Genomic DNA, 13,952 nt, shown 5'->3' with positions numbered 1-13,952 from the left:
ACTAGGCAAGTCAGTTAAGAACACATTCTTATTTACAATGTTATGTATTGCTCATCATTGTTGTCGGCTGTTGTTTACTTATTTATTTGTTGTCTCATCACATTATTTTACAAAACAACCCGGAAACGTAGCTAACACATCAGTATTTATTGTTTCGACGGGTCTTTTTAGTGGTATGGGGTTCCAGTATGGCGTCGCTGGTCGCATTGATTGACAGATCATCCCTGAAGTTGTTTTATTACGTAAAAGTTCTTTCACATTATGACGTTGGCTGAGTTACCGTATAAAATGCGATAGCCTTATCTCTTTGGTAATCACTTGGTTAAGTTTTACGTGATGAGAACATAAGCTCCAGTCATAGACTTTAACCATGGAGGATAATAAGGATAATAAGGTAAGCCTATGAATGGTTAACAGAGAAGGCCTATGCAGTTGTGTAGGAACCGATGCACCATCTTTTTTTAAAATGCAGCGGCAGGGACCACAGGGTATACAGGACATCCCGCAAGTAGTGACAGCTGGGTGGCGGTGTGGGCCAACGTTAATGTTCCGCTCATATAATCATTTTAAATATTGTAAAAAAAAAAGTATGCATTATAATAACCTATGGGACTTGTTATAAATAAAATATGATCCTTGCAAAGATAACAGCAGTAGGCTACTTATCATAATTTTACCTAAATTATTATAATAATAGGTGACTCCATAACGCATTAATTACGAATCTTGATATCAGGCAATAGGATCTATGTGTATTTATAGCGAAAACCTGTACTGTGTAGTCATTTTGTTAGTTATTTAGCAGTCTTATGGCTTGGCGATTGAAGCTGTTCAGGAACCTGTTGGTATAATTGTGTAATTACACCAAGCCCCCTCGTGCATTATTGTGTAATTATAAACCAGGCAGTTTGGGTCCTGGATGCTTATTGGCTGAAACAGCATTTCAGCCATGTGTATATATGACAATATACCACGGTTATGATGCAAAAAGACTTGTTACTGTTCTATTTATGTTGGTAACCAGTTTTTATTAGCAATATGGCACCTCAGTGTTTGTGGTATATGGCCAATATACCACAGCTAAGGGCTGTATCCAAGCAGTTTTGCCTAAGAACAGCGCTTAGCCATAGTATATTGGCCACTATAAACTGGGTGGTTCGAGCCCTGAATGCTGATTGGCTGAAAGCTGTGGTATATCAGAGCGGATACCACGGGTATGACAAAACATTTATTTTTTACTCTTCTAATTAAGTTGGTAACCAGTTTATAATAACTCTGCGTTGTGTCGTGCGTAAGAACAGCTCTTAGCTGTGGTATATTGGCCATATCCATGAGCATTTAAAAAATGGTCTAATTTGTTCCAATCAGAGTTTAAACGAAGATGATCCACATGATCATCAAAGTTTGGAAGGTCAAGTCCAGAAAATGAAGAAAGATATCCTGAGTTTAAACTATCCAGAAGATAGTGAAGTGAAGGATCCCCTGCCTCAGATCGAGCTGAAGGCTGTGACAAGGAGAAAAGTTAAGGTGAGACAATAGATTGAGGAGAGAAAGGGAAATCTGGGGTCTTACCTGTCCACACTCCAAACCTGTCCAATATGCCATACAACATGCTGTTGTGAGGTTGGAGGGTAAATTGTCCTTACAACAGACTTCCATAATAATATTCAATCACCAATCGTTTACCCTAGCTCTTCTCAAAGGCCTGTATAGCAACGGCAACATACAGTATGTCACTGACTGTATTGTCTTTTTAGACAAAGAGGAGGACCGGTGCCAACAGGTCCACAGTTGAACAGAGCACTGATACTGATGCAGCTGAGAGAGATTTTGTTGATAATCAGAATGATGAAGATGAGGAAGAGGTGAAGAAGGATCCCCTGCCTCAGATGGAGCAGGATGCCGTGAAGAGAAATAAAGTCAAGGTAAGGGAATAGATTGAGCAGAGATGTGGATATTTGTGATATCTTTCATGTCTATAACCTGACCCTACAGCATGTTGTTCTGAGGAAGGTAAATTGCCCATACAATACCCTTTTATCTCCTAATAGTAAATCTAGGGCTGACCCCATTTGGTCGATTGTTTGGTCGATAGGCTATTGGTTGACTGGGATTTCTTAAGTCGAGCAGTCGCAAAAGTTTTTTTTCTTCATGGTGCACATGGACACCTGTCTGATTCGCGCCTGTCACAGTTGACTAATCCATTGCCGAGGCCACAGTGATGGCACAGTCCATCACGCTAAGACGTGATACTGAAATTGTATATGGTTATATTATGTAAAAATAATGGTGCAACACTAATCAATCAAATATTATTTTATAACAAATGTGCTTTCTCCTGCGTTGGATACGGTCGCTGTCCGTGGTTCTGAAACATAATCTTCAGTGCGCCGTTGAATTGGGGCCCTTCCCTATGTTGGTATGTGCATAATAGCAAAGTTAACCAGCATATTGGGATTGAGAACAATGCTGCAGAGGCAGCAGCAGCAGCAGAGACGGGGAAACAGCCCTTGCCTTAGCCTAATTGTCTAAGAAGATTGAGGAGAGAAGAAAACACAACTTATTTAGGTCTATAATCAATAGCCTAATTGTTAAATGTGCCTGGCTTTGTAAATCATCCATATATATATTACCAGTCAAAAGGGTTTTTCTTTATTTTTTACTATTTTCTACATTGTAGAATAGTAGTGAAGACATCAAAACTATGAAATAACACATATGGAATCATGTAGGTACCAAAAAAGTGTTAAACAAATCAAAATCTACTTTATATTTGAGATTCTTCAAAGTAGTCACTCTTTGCCTTGATGACAGCTTTGCACACTCTTGGCATTCTCTCAACCAGCCTCATGTGGTAGTCACCTGGGATGCATTTCATTAATTAACAGGTGTGCCTTGTTAAAAGTTAAGTAAAGGAAGTTCTTTCCTTCTTAATGCGTTTGAGCCAACCAGTTGTGTTGTGACAAGGTAGGGTTGGTATACAGAAGATAGCCCTATTTGGTAAAAGGCCAAGTCCATATTATGGCAAGAACAGCTCAAATAAGCAAAGAGAAACAACAGTCCGTCACTACTATAAGACATGAAGGTCAGTCAATCCGGAAAATGTCAAGAACTTTGAACGTTTCATCAAGTGCAAAAACCATCAAGTCGCAAAAACCATCAAGCGCTATGATGAAACTGGCTCTCATGAGGACCGCCACAGGAAAGGAAGACCCAGAGTTACCTCGGCTGCAGAGGATACGTTCATTAGAGTTAACTGCACCTCACATTGCAGCCTAAATAAATGCTTCACAGAGTTCAAGTAACAGATCAAATCAAATCAAATTTATTTATATAGCCCTTCGTACATCAGCTGAAATCTCAAAGTGCTGTACAGAAACCCAGCCTAAAACCCCAAACAGCAAGCAATGCATGTGAAAGAAGCACGGTGGCTGGGAAAAACTCCCTAGGAAAAACTCCTGAGAAAGGCCAAAAACCTAGGAAGAAACCTAGAGAGGAACCAGGCTATGAGGGGTGGCCAGTCCTCTTCTGGCTGTGCCGGGTGGATATTATAACAGAACATGGTCAAGATGTTAAAATGTTCGTAAATGACCAGCATGGTCAAATAATAATAATCATAGTAATTGTCGAGGGTGCAACAAGCACGTCCGGTGAACAGGTCAGGGTTCCGTAGCCGCAGGCAGAACAGTTGAAACTGGAGCAGCAGCATGGCCAGGTGGACTGGGGACAGCAAGGAGTCATCATGCCAGGTAGTCCTAGGGCTCAGGTCCTCCGAGAGAAAGAAAGAAAGAAAGAAAGAAAGAAAGAAAGAGAGAATTAGAGAGAGCATATTTACATTCACACAGGACACTGGATAAGACAAGAGAATACTCCAGATGTAACAGACTGACCCTAGCCCCCCGACACATAAACTACTGCAGCATAAATACTGGAGGCTGAGACAGGAGGGATCAGAAGACACTGTGGCCCCATCCGATGATACCCCCGGACAGGGCCAAACAGGCAGGATATAACCCCACCCACTTTGCCAAAGCACAGCCCCCACACCACTAGAGGGATATCTACAACCACCAACTTACCGTCCGAAGACAAGGCCGAGTATAGCCCACAAAGATGTCCGCCACGGCACAACCCAAGGGGGGGGCGCCAACCCAGACAGGAAGACCACGTCAGTGGCTCAACCTACTCAAGTGACGCACCCCTCCCATGGACGGCATGGAAGAACACCAGTAAGTCAGTGACTCAGCCCCTGTAAAAGGGTCAGAGGCAGAGAATCCCAGTGGGAAGAGGGGAACCGACAAGGCAGAGACAGCAAGGGCGGTTCGTTGCTCCAGCCTTTCCGTTCACCTTCACACTCCTGGGCCAGACTATACTTAATCATAGGACCTACTGAAGAGATAAGTCTTCAGTAAAGACTTAAAGGTTGAGACTGAGTCTGCGTCTCTCACATGGGTAGGCAGACCATTCCATAAAAATGGAGCTCTATAGGAGAAAGCCCTACCTCCAGCCGTTTGCTTAGAAATTCTAGGGACAATTAGGAGGCCTGCGTCTTGTGACCGTAGCGTACGTGTAGGTATGTACGGCAGGACCAGACACATCTCAACATCAACTGTTCAGAGGAGACTGCGTGAATCAGGCCTTCATGGTCAAATTGCTGCGAAGAAAGCACTACTAAAGGACCTACTGAAAAAGGAGAGACTTGCATGGGCCAAGAAACACGAGCAATGGACATTAGACCCGTGGAAATCTGTCCTTTGGTCTGATGAGTCCAAATCTGAGATTTTTGGTTCCAAGAATGTCTTTGTGAGAGTAGGTGAACAAATGATCTCCGCATATGTGGTTCCCACCATGAAGCATCGAGGAGGTGTGATGGTGTGGGGGTGCTTTGCTGGTGACACTGTCTGTGATTTGTTTAGAATTCAAGGCACACTTAACCAGCATGGCAACCATAGTATCCTGCAGTGATACGCCATCCCATCTGGTTTGCGCTTAGTGGGACTATAATTTATTTTTCAACAGGACAATTACCCAACACACCTCTAGGCTGTGTAAGGGCTATTTGACCAAGAAGGCGAGTGATGGAGTGCTGCATCAGATGACCTGACATCCACAATCACCCAACCTCAACCCAATTGAGATGTTTTGGGATGAATTGGACCGCAGAGTGAAGGAAAAGCAGCCAACAAGTTCTCAGCATATGTGGGAAGTCCTTCAAGACTATTGGAAAAGCATTCCAGGTGAAGCTGGTTGAGAGAATTCCAAGAGTGTACAAAGCTGCTGTCAAGGCTTTGAAGAATCTCAAATATAAAATATAAAATATATTTTGATTTGTTTAACACTTTTTTAGTACCTACATGATTCCATATGTGTTATTTCATAGTTTTGATGTCTTCACTACTATTCTACAATGTAGAAAATAGTAAAAATAAAGAAAAAGCCTTGAATGAGTAGGTGTGTCCAAACTTTTGATATATATATACAGATATAAGACAGATATAGCTTCTGTTGCCTGTTTGAGTATTTGTTTAATAGCCTACTGATTCTGTGAGCACCAAGCCTCATGCACCGGCAAAATGTTGAATTAAGCAATTTCACAGATTTGGCTGTTTTTAATCTTTGCTATGCTGTAATAAAGGCTTTACAATTTTTTGGTCGTTAGAACAGACTGGTATTGCTTAGAATTTATTTAGTGTTGTTTACACTGTTCCAAATGGTCAGAAAAAACAATATTGTAATCTAACAGCAAATGTTTGGCACACATAATACTCTGTCAGCGCTTGCTCCTATACCCTTCTTGTTCTTGACCACCAGTAGTTTCCACAACTAAGTCAAATGTCTTCCACAGATCTGAATTTCCCTTTCCCTCCTAAGCAACCAGTAAACATTCACCCGTTTGGCGTTTATTTTTCACATCCTCCGCATCCATTTTGCTGTCGATATTACTGTGTTCGGAGTTTGTTATAACCAATTTATTGATTTGATTATGATAGGCTATAGGTCAGGCCCTAATTGTCACATGCATGCGATGCTTACATGTTTCACATAAAGAGAGCAAGGCTGAGGAAATAGGTAATGCTTTTTGTAAACAAGTTAGGGATTTCGGTAACAGAACTTTTCATTCAGAAACGAGGAAGAAACGAAATGGCTGAAATGATCTTGCATCTTCAGCATGGACAGCAGAATAAACACTTGCTGTTATGCGGTGCCTTTTCACTGCAGTAGGGAGGAAAGCGAGACAACTTGCGCCTGTCACACAGGCACTCGCTGTCATTTATTTTAATACAGTGTCACCATCGGGCTCTTTCTTGAGTCATTTGTGTGTCTTAATTATTTAATCAAACAGTGTGCTTAAAGCATCAGACAAGCTCAGTGCCTATGTAAGTGATTGTATTCAAACACATAGGGTGTGTCTGATATGGAAAAATACATTTTAACATTAGAACAGGATGACTCTCGGTCGACAAAGTTTTTTTTTGTCGGGGACAGCCCTACAATCAATCTTACCCTTGCTCTACTCAAAGGGCTGTGTTGGAATGGCTTCATACAGTATCTACGTGTATATCATTGACTGTATTGTCTTTTTAGACCAAGAGGACCAAGAGAAACAAAGTGGAGCAGATCACTGATACAGATGCAGGTCATAAATGAAACTCTAATTTCACTGAATGTAATCCTTTTGCATGTAAATGTGATTTAGTATGGGCATCTATTGAGCAGAGGACTAATAGCAGAGTGCACATGTTATCCTTTCTTGGGTACTTAACTTCACAAAGTACACAAAGTTGGCTAACCTCAGAAGGTTATATGTTTTCTGACTTCTTTACCTTGGTGAATGCTGCTTTGGACACAGGTCCCTCTACATCTGTGGAATTCTCTAGGATGGCAATTCAGCGGACATTTCACCAGGGACAATCTAATGAAAAGATCCTAAGCGAGTGTGTCTCCAGGGCCTGTCAGACCAGGGCTCTTGACCTCCCGCCAATCAATCCGGATGCTTTCAACCCGATTATCATCCGGTTTCTGGAAAAACTTACTGAGGAGTATGTCCAAACTTCTATTGTAGTATTTGAATACAATGTCATCTGGAGGATTTTATAAATTGTATGTGTGTTGGTGTGCTTTTTGGTGCTAAAAACATCTAATTATCTCCTATAGGCAATGGAGGCAGTTAAGCATTGGCAGGATGGACCCTGTAAGTCCCTTAACCTTGAAAATTATTCATAGATATATTAATAGATGTTTCAAGAAAATTAGATACAAGCCATTTATCTGTCTACAGTATCATCCACATTATCACAAACAGTTACATTCAAAGAGCTTTTTAGAAGCCTACTGCTTTTCATGCTTTCCAATATATGCCACTTTCATGATTCTCATGAACATATGTGAGATTGTTGGTATCTCTTCGAGGAGCTTGGTTTCAGAGCCCGGCTATGAGTAATCTACTTACACTGTTTTCGGTCCTACAGGTGATGAGGGCACTGCTTGCAGAGATGTGCCTGGAGATTGTGCGGTTTGTATCTGAGGCCATCCTGGAGGTCATCATCCCTGCAATTTTCCGTTTTGTACGGATATACAGCCATGTGTCTCCAGTATCCGGCAAGTCTCTGACAGAATTAGAGACATCTTCTAGCACAAACCTGAAGGTTCGCAAGAGTGGCAGCAGAAAATCCTCAAGGTCTTGCGCGGCCAAATCAAGCTCCTCTCGTAATGGGTATGTTCAGTCATTCCTAAAGAAACCGGTTTCACCTAACTATTCATAACCCATATTGTGAAAATATGTTTTGTTATCTGTATAACACTTTACTCTTAATGACTGATTACTGAATTATGCATTAATGTGACTACAGTGTCTACTATCGAATATGGAATGCTGTATTGTTTGCTTTGTATTCTCAAAGGTCTCAGACAGTGTTGCCAAAGACTCAGGGAGATGGTGAGTCTATATCATCTGAGCCACTCAGTGACTTTTTTGGGATCACTAAGAACAGTCTCCTCACTAGTGTCCAGGATTCCTTCAAAGAGTCGCTGAACAATGTCCTCTGTATCCAAAGAGAGGGCCAGGTAGACACTCAAAGTCTATCCCGGGTTATTGTTGGAGAAGTGTCAAAGAAGGTCAATTCCATAATCTCTGTGGCCATTCAAACTCCAATCTCTGGGCGAATGTCCCCTGTCATTTTTGCCAGTGGTGGTGTCTCCAGCACCAAGGTGGTTGAGGAGATGGTGTCTGGCGTTTCCAACATACTTCAGATGTTCATTAATGGGCAGAGTGTTGAGCAGAGTGTTGTTTTCAGAGAGGATGGTGTTGAGGTGGATATGACACATTTAACAGGACAGGTCATGACAGCCCTCAGTGGCACTGTTTTGAACTTCAGCAATAAGGAGGAAAATGAACCCGACAAGAGGGAACTGCTTTGTGTTGTTGCTGACCATATGAAGATGCTTGAATCTTGTAAAAGTTCTGAGGAGATGCTAAAACAAGGAGAGAGCAACCTCAATATCAAAGGTGCCAAATCTAGTCTTCATCTGTCAACACAAAGTATGGACAGACTACTCACTGAGGAGTTTCAGACCAAGGCCACCGAATCGATCCGGGAGATCGTTAAAAGATTCAGGGGTTGTACATCATGTTGTTCTGGCACTACATCATCTAGTCCAATTCCTAGGATAGGTGAGATCGGAGACCTTATGATCGACCATGAGGCCTCTGAGTTGGTAAGTACCTTTGTTTCAGACATGGACAATCTTACCCAGGCTATCAGGGCATCCTGCTCTCCTGCACAGAGTGAGCAGATCCTTCTTGAAAACCATCAGAGTAAGATCTGGTCTTACACTGTTGGTTGTTACTACAACACGAAAAATACGCTGAAGAGGCTTTTTACCTGTCCAGAAAAAGGGTATCTCTCAAGTACATTTGTGGAGAGCACAAAAGATTCTTTCACAATGGTTCCAACTTTGTACCTGGACGTCGGTCATTCCAGTAATGGTGAGGCTGACACATCGGACTCCATTTCTTGTAAACCACTTTTAATAACCCCCTCATCCATGAATGAACAAAAAGGACAAAGTGAGACCCCAAAACCTCTCTTGGCTCTCAAAAAGTATTTGCAAGACCAAGTCCTCCTTGACACCACAAAAGCGATTGCCAGCCAGGTTCTAGTCTTGTATAAGACTGAGGTGATGGAGAAGTTGTCATCTTCTGCTGGAGAGTGTGATTCTGAAGAGTCTCTGGAGGCCACTCTATTTGTGGATGGCATCATGTCTGACTTGAATGACTTCACCAGTTCTTGTTCTGCTTCACCATCTGAGTTGTTAGACAGTGAACAATGTCTCTCCGATCTCACTTTTCCACTTGGTCTGCAGGACAGCACCACCAACAGTGAATCTACCCAGAGTCTTCCAGTTATAAATATGAAGAAACTCTCCAGTATGTCTTTCCAGACAAAGGCTAGAAAGGCAGTGAGTGAAGCTCTGAGATCTGTCAACCCCTTTACAACCAGCTTACAGGGAGACTCTGAAGCATCTACATTACTGGACACTTTTGTAACAGATGTGGATACTATTGTTCAGTCCATGCAGACACATGAATCTGAAATTCTCAGAATTTCAAAAGGGAGCACCCTTTCTGCTGCTCGTATTATATATCATAGATTTCGACAAATGCTGATGCGGTTTCTCACTCCCTGCCAAGACTCTGTAAAGGTCATCGATGGTGTTACACCAATACATGATGAGACTCTCAAACAGGCTTCCAGTGAAAGTTTAGATTCTCAGGTGACTTGTAATAGTGATTCTCTTGAAATCCAAGCGGACTTTCAAACCTGTACCAAGGAGGTCATTAGTCAGATCCTCACTGTGTATCACTCTGAGGAATCAATGGAAGAATGCCTCTCTAGCCTAAAAGGAGATACAGAAGACCTGTCCAAGTTTTTGGATGCCGTTGTTTCTCAGATTGACGTCCTTGCCGCCTCCAAATCATATTTATCTGTTGATGACTATGCTGTCAATACACAGGACAATTTGCATGGTGAGATCAACAATGATGAAGAAGAAGCATCCTCTAGAAGTCTTAAATCCACAGCCTTTGACAAACTATGTACTGAGGAGTTTCAAACTAAAGCCTCACATATGGCTGGTGGGATCCTTCAATCAGGGTTGATTGGCATTGTAAATGCCAGCCTTGATGGTAGAAGTGCAGACATTTGTGCAGAGTCCAGTAATGATGGTGACGATAGAGATGTCAAAATCCTTCAGAAGAGTGGAACTCCATCTTTATTCACCTCTTCTCTGCACACCAATTCTGCAGCATCCAACATCGTCATAAATATCACTAAAGACCTTAATAGCTTCACCCAGATGACTAAAATGTCTGATGCTTCACTGTCTGGCCAGTTAGAGAGATCCCTGTCAGCTTCAACCCTTCCTGTCAGTGTTCACAATGGGGCCAATGTGAAAGGAAAGATAATTTGGCCAGGCACTGTTAACCTGTTCAACAATGTGTTCACCAAGGTCAAGGATTTTTTTGCCCAGCAACAATCGGTCCTCCTAGACAATGTGGTTGAGGCCCCCAAACATGTCGAATCCGTATGCAGAACAGCTACTTCTACACAAATGACTTACAGTGAACATGAAGGCAGCCAGGCCAGCATGGTAAATTATTCCAAAGCCTTAATTAGTCAGACTCTGATGACAATCCAGAGGAGAGTGTCTATGTCAGAGAGGATGAGCACCTCAGAGAAAGGCCTCTTGACTCGTTCCATTGTGGGCTCCATGTTGGAGGATGTTGACATGGTGAGAACTGATGGACACGAGATACATCGGCCATCCTCCTCAAAGTCCTCCCTGTCCATCACCTCTGCCATGACCAGAGGGTCCCAGAGTGATTTTACAAATTCTCTTCCAGGCACTCCAGTCCCCAATGAGTGGCCTGTTGAAAGCTATTGTCCTATCATTAGGAGTTCGGTCATTGATATGAGTGACTCCTCAACTCATTCACAAGGGTCAACAAATTACACAAGGCAAACCATCTCTGCCATAGTTGACACTGTTATGGAGGTCATTCCAAGAGAAGATACAGAACACATAGCCACTGCAGATGATGTCACTTCTTTTACAAGAAGACTTGCGAGACTCAGCCCCAGGGATGGTCTTCAGAACTTCTCACATGAGCTCACTGACAAAGTTTATGAGCTCATAAAAAGTCACAACACCCCCCAGGCTCTTTTTGTGCCAGCTGGCAAGAGCGTGTCTGACTCTATTCTTTTGAAGCTGAAGACAGGATTGAATGCTTCTGAAGAATCCAGGGAGTTTCCATCTGACCTTGTGTACTCCTTTGCTAAGGAGTCAATAAAACGTCTGCTACAGCAGATTGTCCCCTGGCTTCCTCCACCATCACAAGGATCAGATTTCTGCCAAACTATCATCTCTGATGGTTCTCTGCAGGACACAAGTCGGCTTATCCCGAGCTGTTCTGCCATCTCCATTAGTTCCTCACAGGTTTACTCTGACACAAAGAGCCTTTTCACCAATATAATGGTCAATCAGGTCATGGATACCTGTTCTGTGGCCTCCAATTCATCAGAAGAATTATCAGAGTTGATGAACATAATCAATGGGTTGTCCCCAACTGATGCTGGAACACTTGACTCTGACAGACCGGCTCTTATGACCACTAGCCGTCAGTCTAGTGCCAAATCATTGCCTGGACCCTCTCTGTCTGGCAGCAGCACACACAACGGTGGAACTGTGGATATTCAAGTTTTAGGAGAGGTGGAATCCAAGATGGACAACAAAGATCTGGAGATGTCTAGTGTCTCTGTGCATCCATCAACTCCATCAGCCATGGACTCTGATACATATACATCATTTGACTCCACTAGCAATGACTACACCTCTTTGGTACTTTTACTGATTGTTAGATTGCTGTCAATGATCCCTACCCCTATCACATTACTGGAATCCTCTGACATTGGTGAAACATCAAGAGTTCTCACAAAGAGGATTCTGTCTGAGTTCTGTGGCACCTCAGGCCTTGAACCAACTCAAGCCTACCCCCAGAATCTGAAAATCAAAAAGATTTTCAAGGCTGTCTACAAGGGGCTTCTTCAAGAATTCGGGTCAGAGAAGATGCTCCAGGTTGCAATGAAGTCAACGGATTATGCATTTGACGATGCCCTGGTCAAATCATTAACTAGGGAACTACTAACTAAATGCAATGAGGCTAACTCTTCACCTCCCTCCATGACCCAGTTGCCATCACACAATGCACTTGGCAATGACGAGGTAGGTAATTCTAGTCTTCCAACAACTGGTAAAAAGGAAAAGAAGAGAGGAAGATTCAGCGCTCTCTGTGGACTCAACCTAAAGGTACATATGTCATCAAAATACAAATTATAAAGATTATTTTTATTAAATACGTACAGTATGATGGTAAACACTGATACCTTTTGTGTGGAATTTCTCCTACTGTACAAATGACTGTTTGTTACCCAGTGTACAAAGAAGGTCAACAAGAAGAACCACTGCACTCCAACACCTTCCCAGAACCAGACCCCTGCCGTCAGTGAAACAGGTAAGTCAATACACACAAAAATATAAACGCAACATGCAACAATTTAAAAGATTTTACTGAGTTACAGTTCATATAAGGAAATCAGTCAATTGAAATACGTTCATTAGGCCCTTATCTATGGATATCACATGACTGCTACCTGCCGCCCTACATTTGTAAATTATGTAGAATATTACAATTTAAATAATAATAATGCAATACTAATTCTTCAGACTAACTAGGGTCAGTTAAAGAAAATGTTATGTTTACATTTTTTCCCCCCAGCAATTGTCAATGATCAAGACTCCTGCCAAACAGAGAGTGTATGCTCCACCAAGAAGAAACCAAGGAAGCGTTCGCTCATTTCCAGGATGTTTTCAGCTATAGGCAAAGCCTTGTCCAGCCCCTTTACTTCCTGCTATAAAAGGAAGACCACCTAATCTATATTTCAAAATAAATATTTTAAATAAACATAATTACATTAATTCCTCATGTTGAGTGTTTTTCATTATATATTATTGGATGATATAACGTGTAGAAGTTGTATAGTTGACTATATTACTTTTACATTTAAGATACATTAAAAAAAACATAAGAATAGTGTACACTTCTAGGTAGAGTTGAAGTCTGATGTTTACATACACCTTAGCCAAATACAGTTAAACTCAGTTTTTCCCAATTACTGACATTTAATCCTAGTAAAAATTCCCTGTCTTAGGTTAGTTAGGATCACCACTTTATTTTAAGAATGTGAAATGTCAGAATAATAGTAGAGAGAGAGAGAATAGTAGAGAACAGCTCCAAAAATTACTAAAGGACAGGACGCAGCCCGGCAACCCTAATGCCTAAAACACGCAGTGTAAATAGGAAAATGCAATATACCCCTACGTGCCCAAAAGGCATGACACACAAACAATCCCACACAAATCCCCAAACGAAACAGACAAATTAAATACCCCACTAATTGACTAACACAAAACAGGTGCAGACCTAAACAGACATAACCAAAAGACACAGAAACCTAGATCGGTGGCAGCTAGTAGGCCGGCGACGACGACCACCGAGCACCGCCCAACCGGGGAGAGGCGCCAACTTCTGTGGACGTTGTGACAAGAAAATGATTTATATCAGCTTTTATTTCTTTCATCACGTTCCCAGTGAGTCAGAAGTTTACATACACTCAATTAGTATTTGGTAGCATTGCCTTTAAATTGTTTAACTTGGGTCAAATGTTTCGGGTAGCCTTCCACAAGCTTCTCACAATAAATTGACTGCATTTTGGCCCATTCCTCCTGACAGAGCTGGTGTAACTGAGTCAGGTTTGTAGGCCTCCTTGCTCGCACATGCTTTTTCAGTTCTGCCCACAGATTTTCTATAGGATTGAGGTCAGGGCTTTGTGATG

At 42.0% G+C, this 13,952-nt stretch overlaps 2 protein-coding genes across 3 annotated transcripts in view; both read left to right on the top strand.

Moving 5' to 3' along the window:
* The window catches only part of LOC115156113 (uncharacterized), a 306,615-nt gene that overhangs the window by 40,474 nt on the left and 252,189 nt on the right, over positions 1–13,952 (top strand). Inside the window, exons 1-3 of one of the 2 annotated variants that reach the window (XM_029703424.1) lie at positions 127–394; positions 1,369–1,527; positions 1,758–1,925. In XM_029703424.1, coding sequence (XP_029559284.1) covers positions 371–394; positions 1,369–1,527; positions 1,758–1,925 — 351 coding nt within the window. In that variant the 5' untranslated portion in view covers positions 127–370. Of the gene's footprint in view, positions 1–126; positions 395–1,368; positions 1,528–1,757; positions 1,926–13,952 lie in introns of those variants that run through there. The other variant, XM_029703423.1, reaches the window with a different exon arrangement.
* Positions 10,057–13,035, top strand: LOC115156116 (uncharacterized). Its single transcript, XM_029703433.1, has 3 exons — positions 10,057–12,366; positions 12,493–12,571; positions 12,836–13,035. The coding sequence occupies exons 1-3, from the start codon at positions 10,129–10,131 to the stop codon at positions 12,988–12,990; spliced, it is 2,472 nt and encodes an 823-aa protein (XP_029559293.1). The 5' UTR covers positions 10,057–10,128; the 3' UTR covers positions 12,991–13,035.

This window comes from Salmo trutta, chromosome 20 (genome assembly GCF_901001165.1).
Source record: "Salmo trutta chromosome 20, fSalTru1.1, whole genome shotgun sequence".
Taxonomy (NCBI): domain Eukaryota; kingdom Metazoa; phylum Chordata; class Actinopteri; order Salmoniformes; family Salmonidae; genus Salmo; species Salmo trutta.
Note: the sequence above shows the minus strand (reverse complement) of the source record. Positions and strands in the feature narration are given on the sequence as shown.

Excerpts from the sequence above, each read along its gene's own strand:
- LOC115156116 (XM_029703433.1), top strand. The coding sequence starts at position 10,129 with ATGGCTGGTGGGATCCTTCAATCAGGGTTGATTGGCATTGTAAATGCC. Across the intron at positions 12,367-12,492 it reads TCTGTGGACTCAACCTAAAG|TGTACAAAGAAGGTCAACAA; the intron begins GTACATATGTCA and ends TTTGTTACCCAG. Across the intron at positions 12,572-12,835 it reads CCCTGCCGTCAGTGAAACAG|CAATTGTCAATGATCAAGAC; the intron begins GTAAGTCAATAC and ends TTTTCCCCCCAG.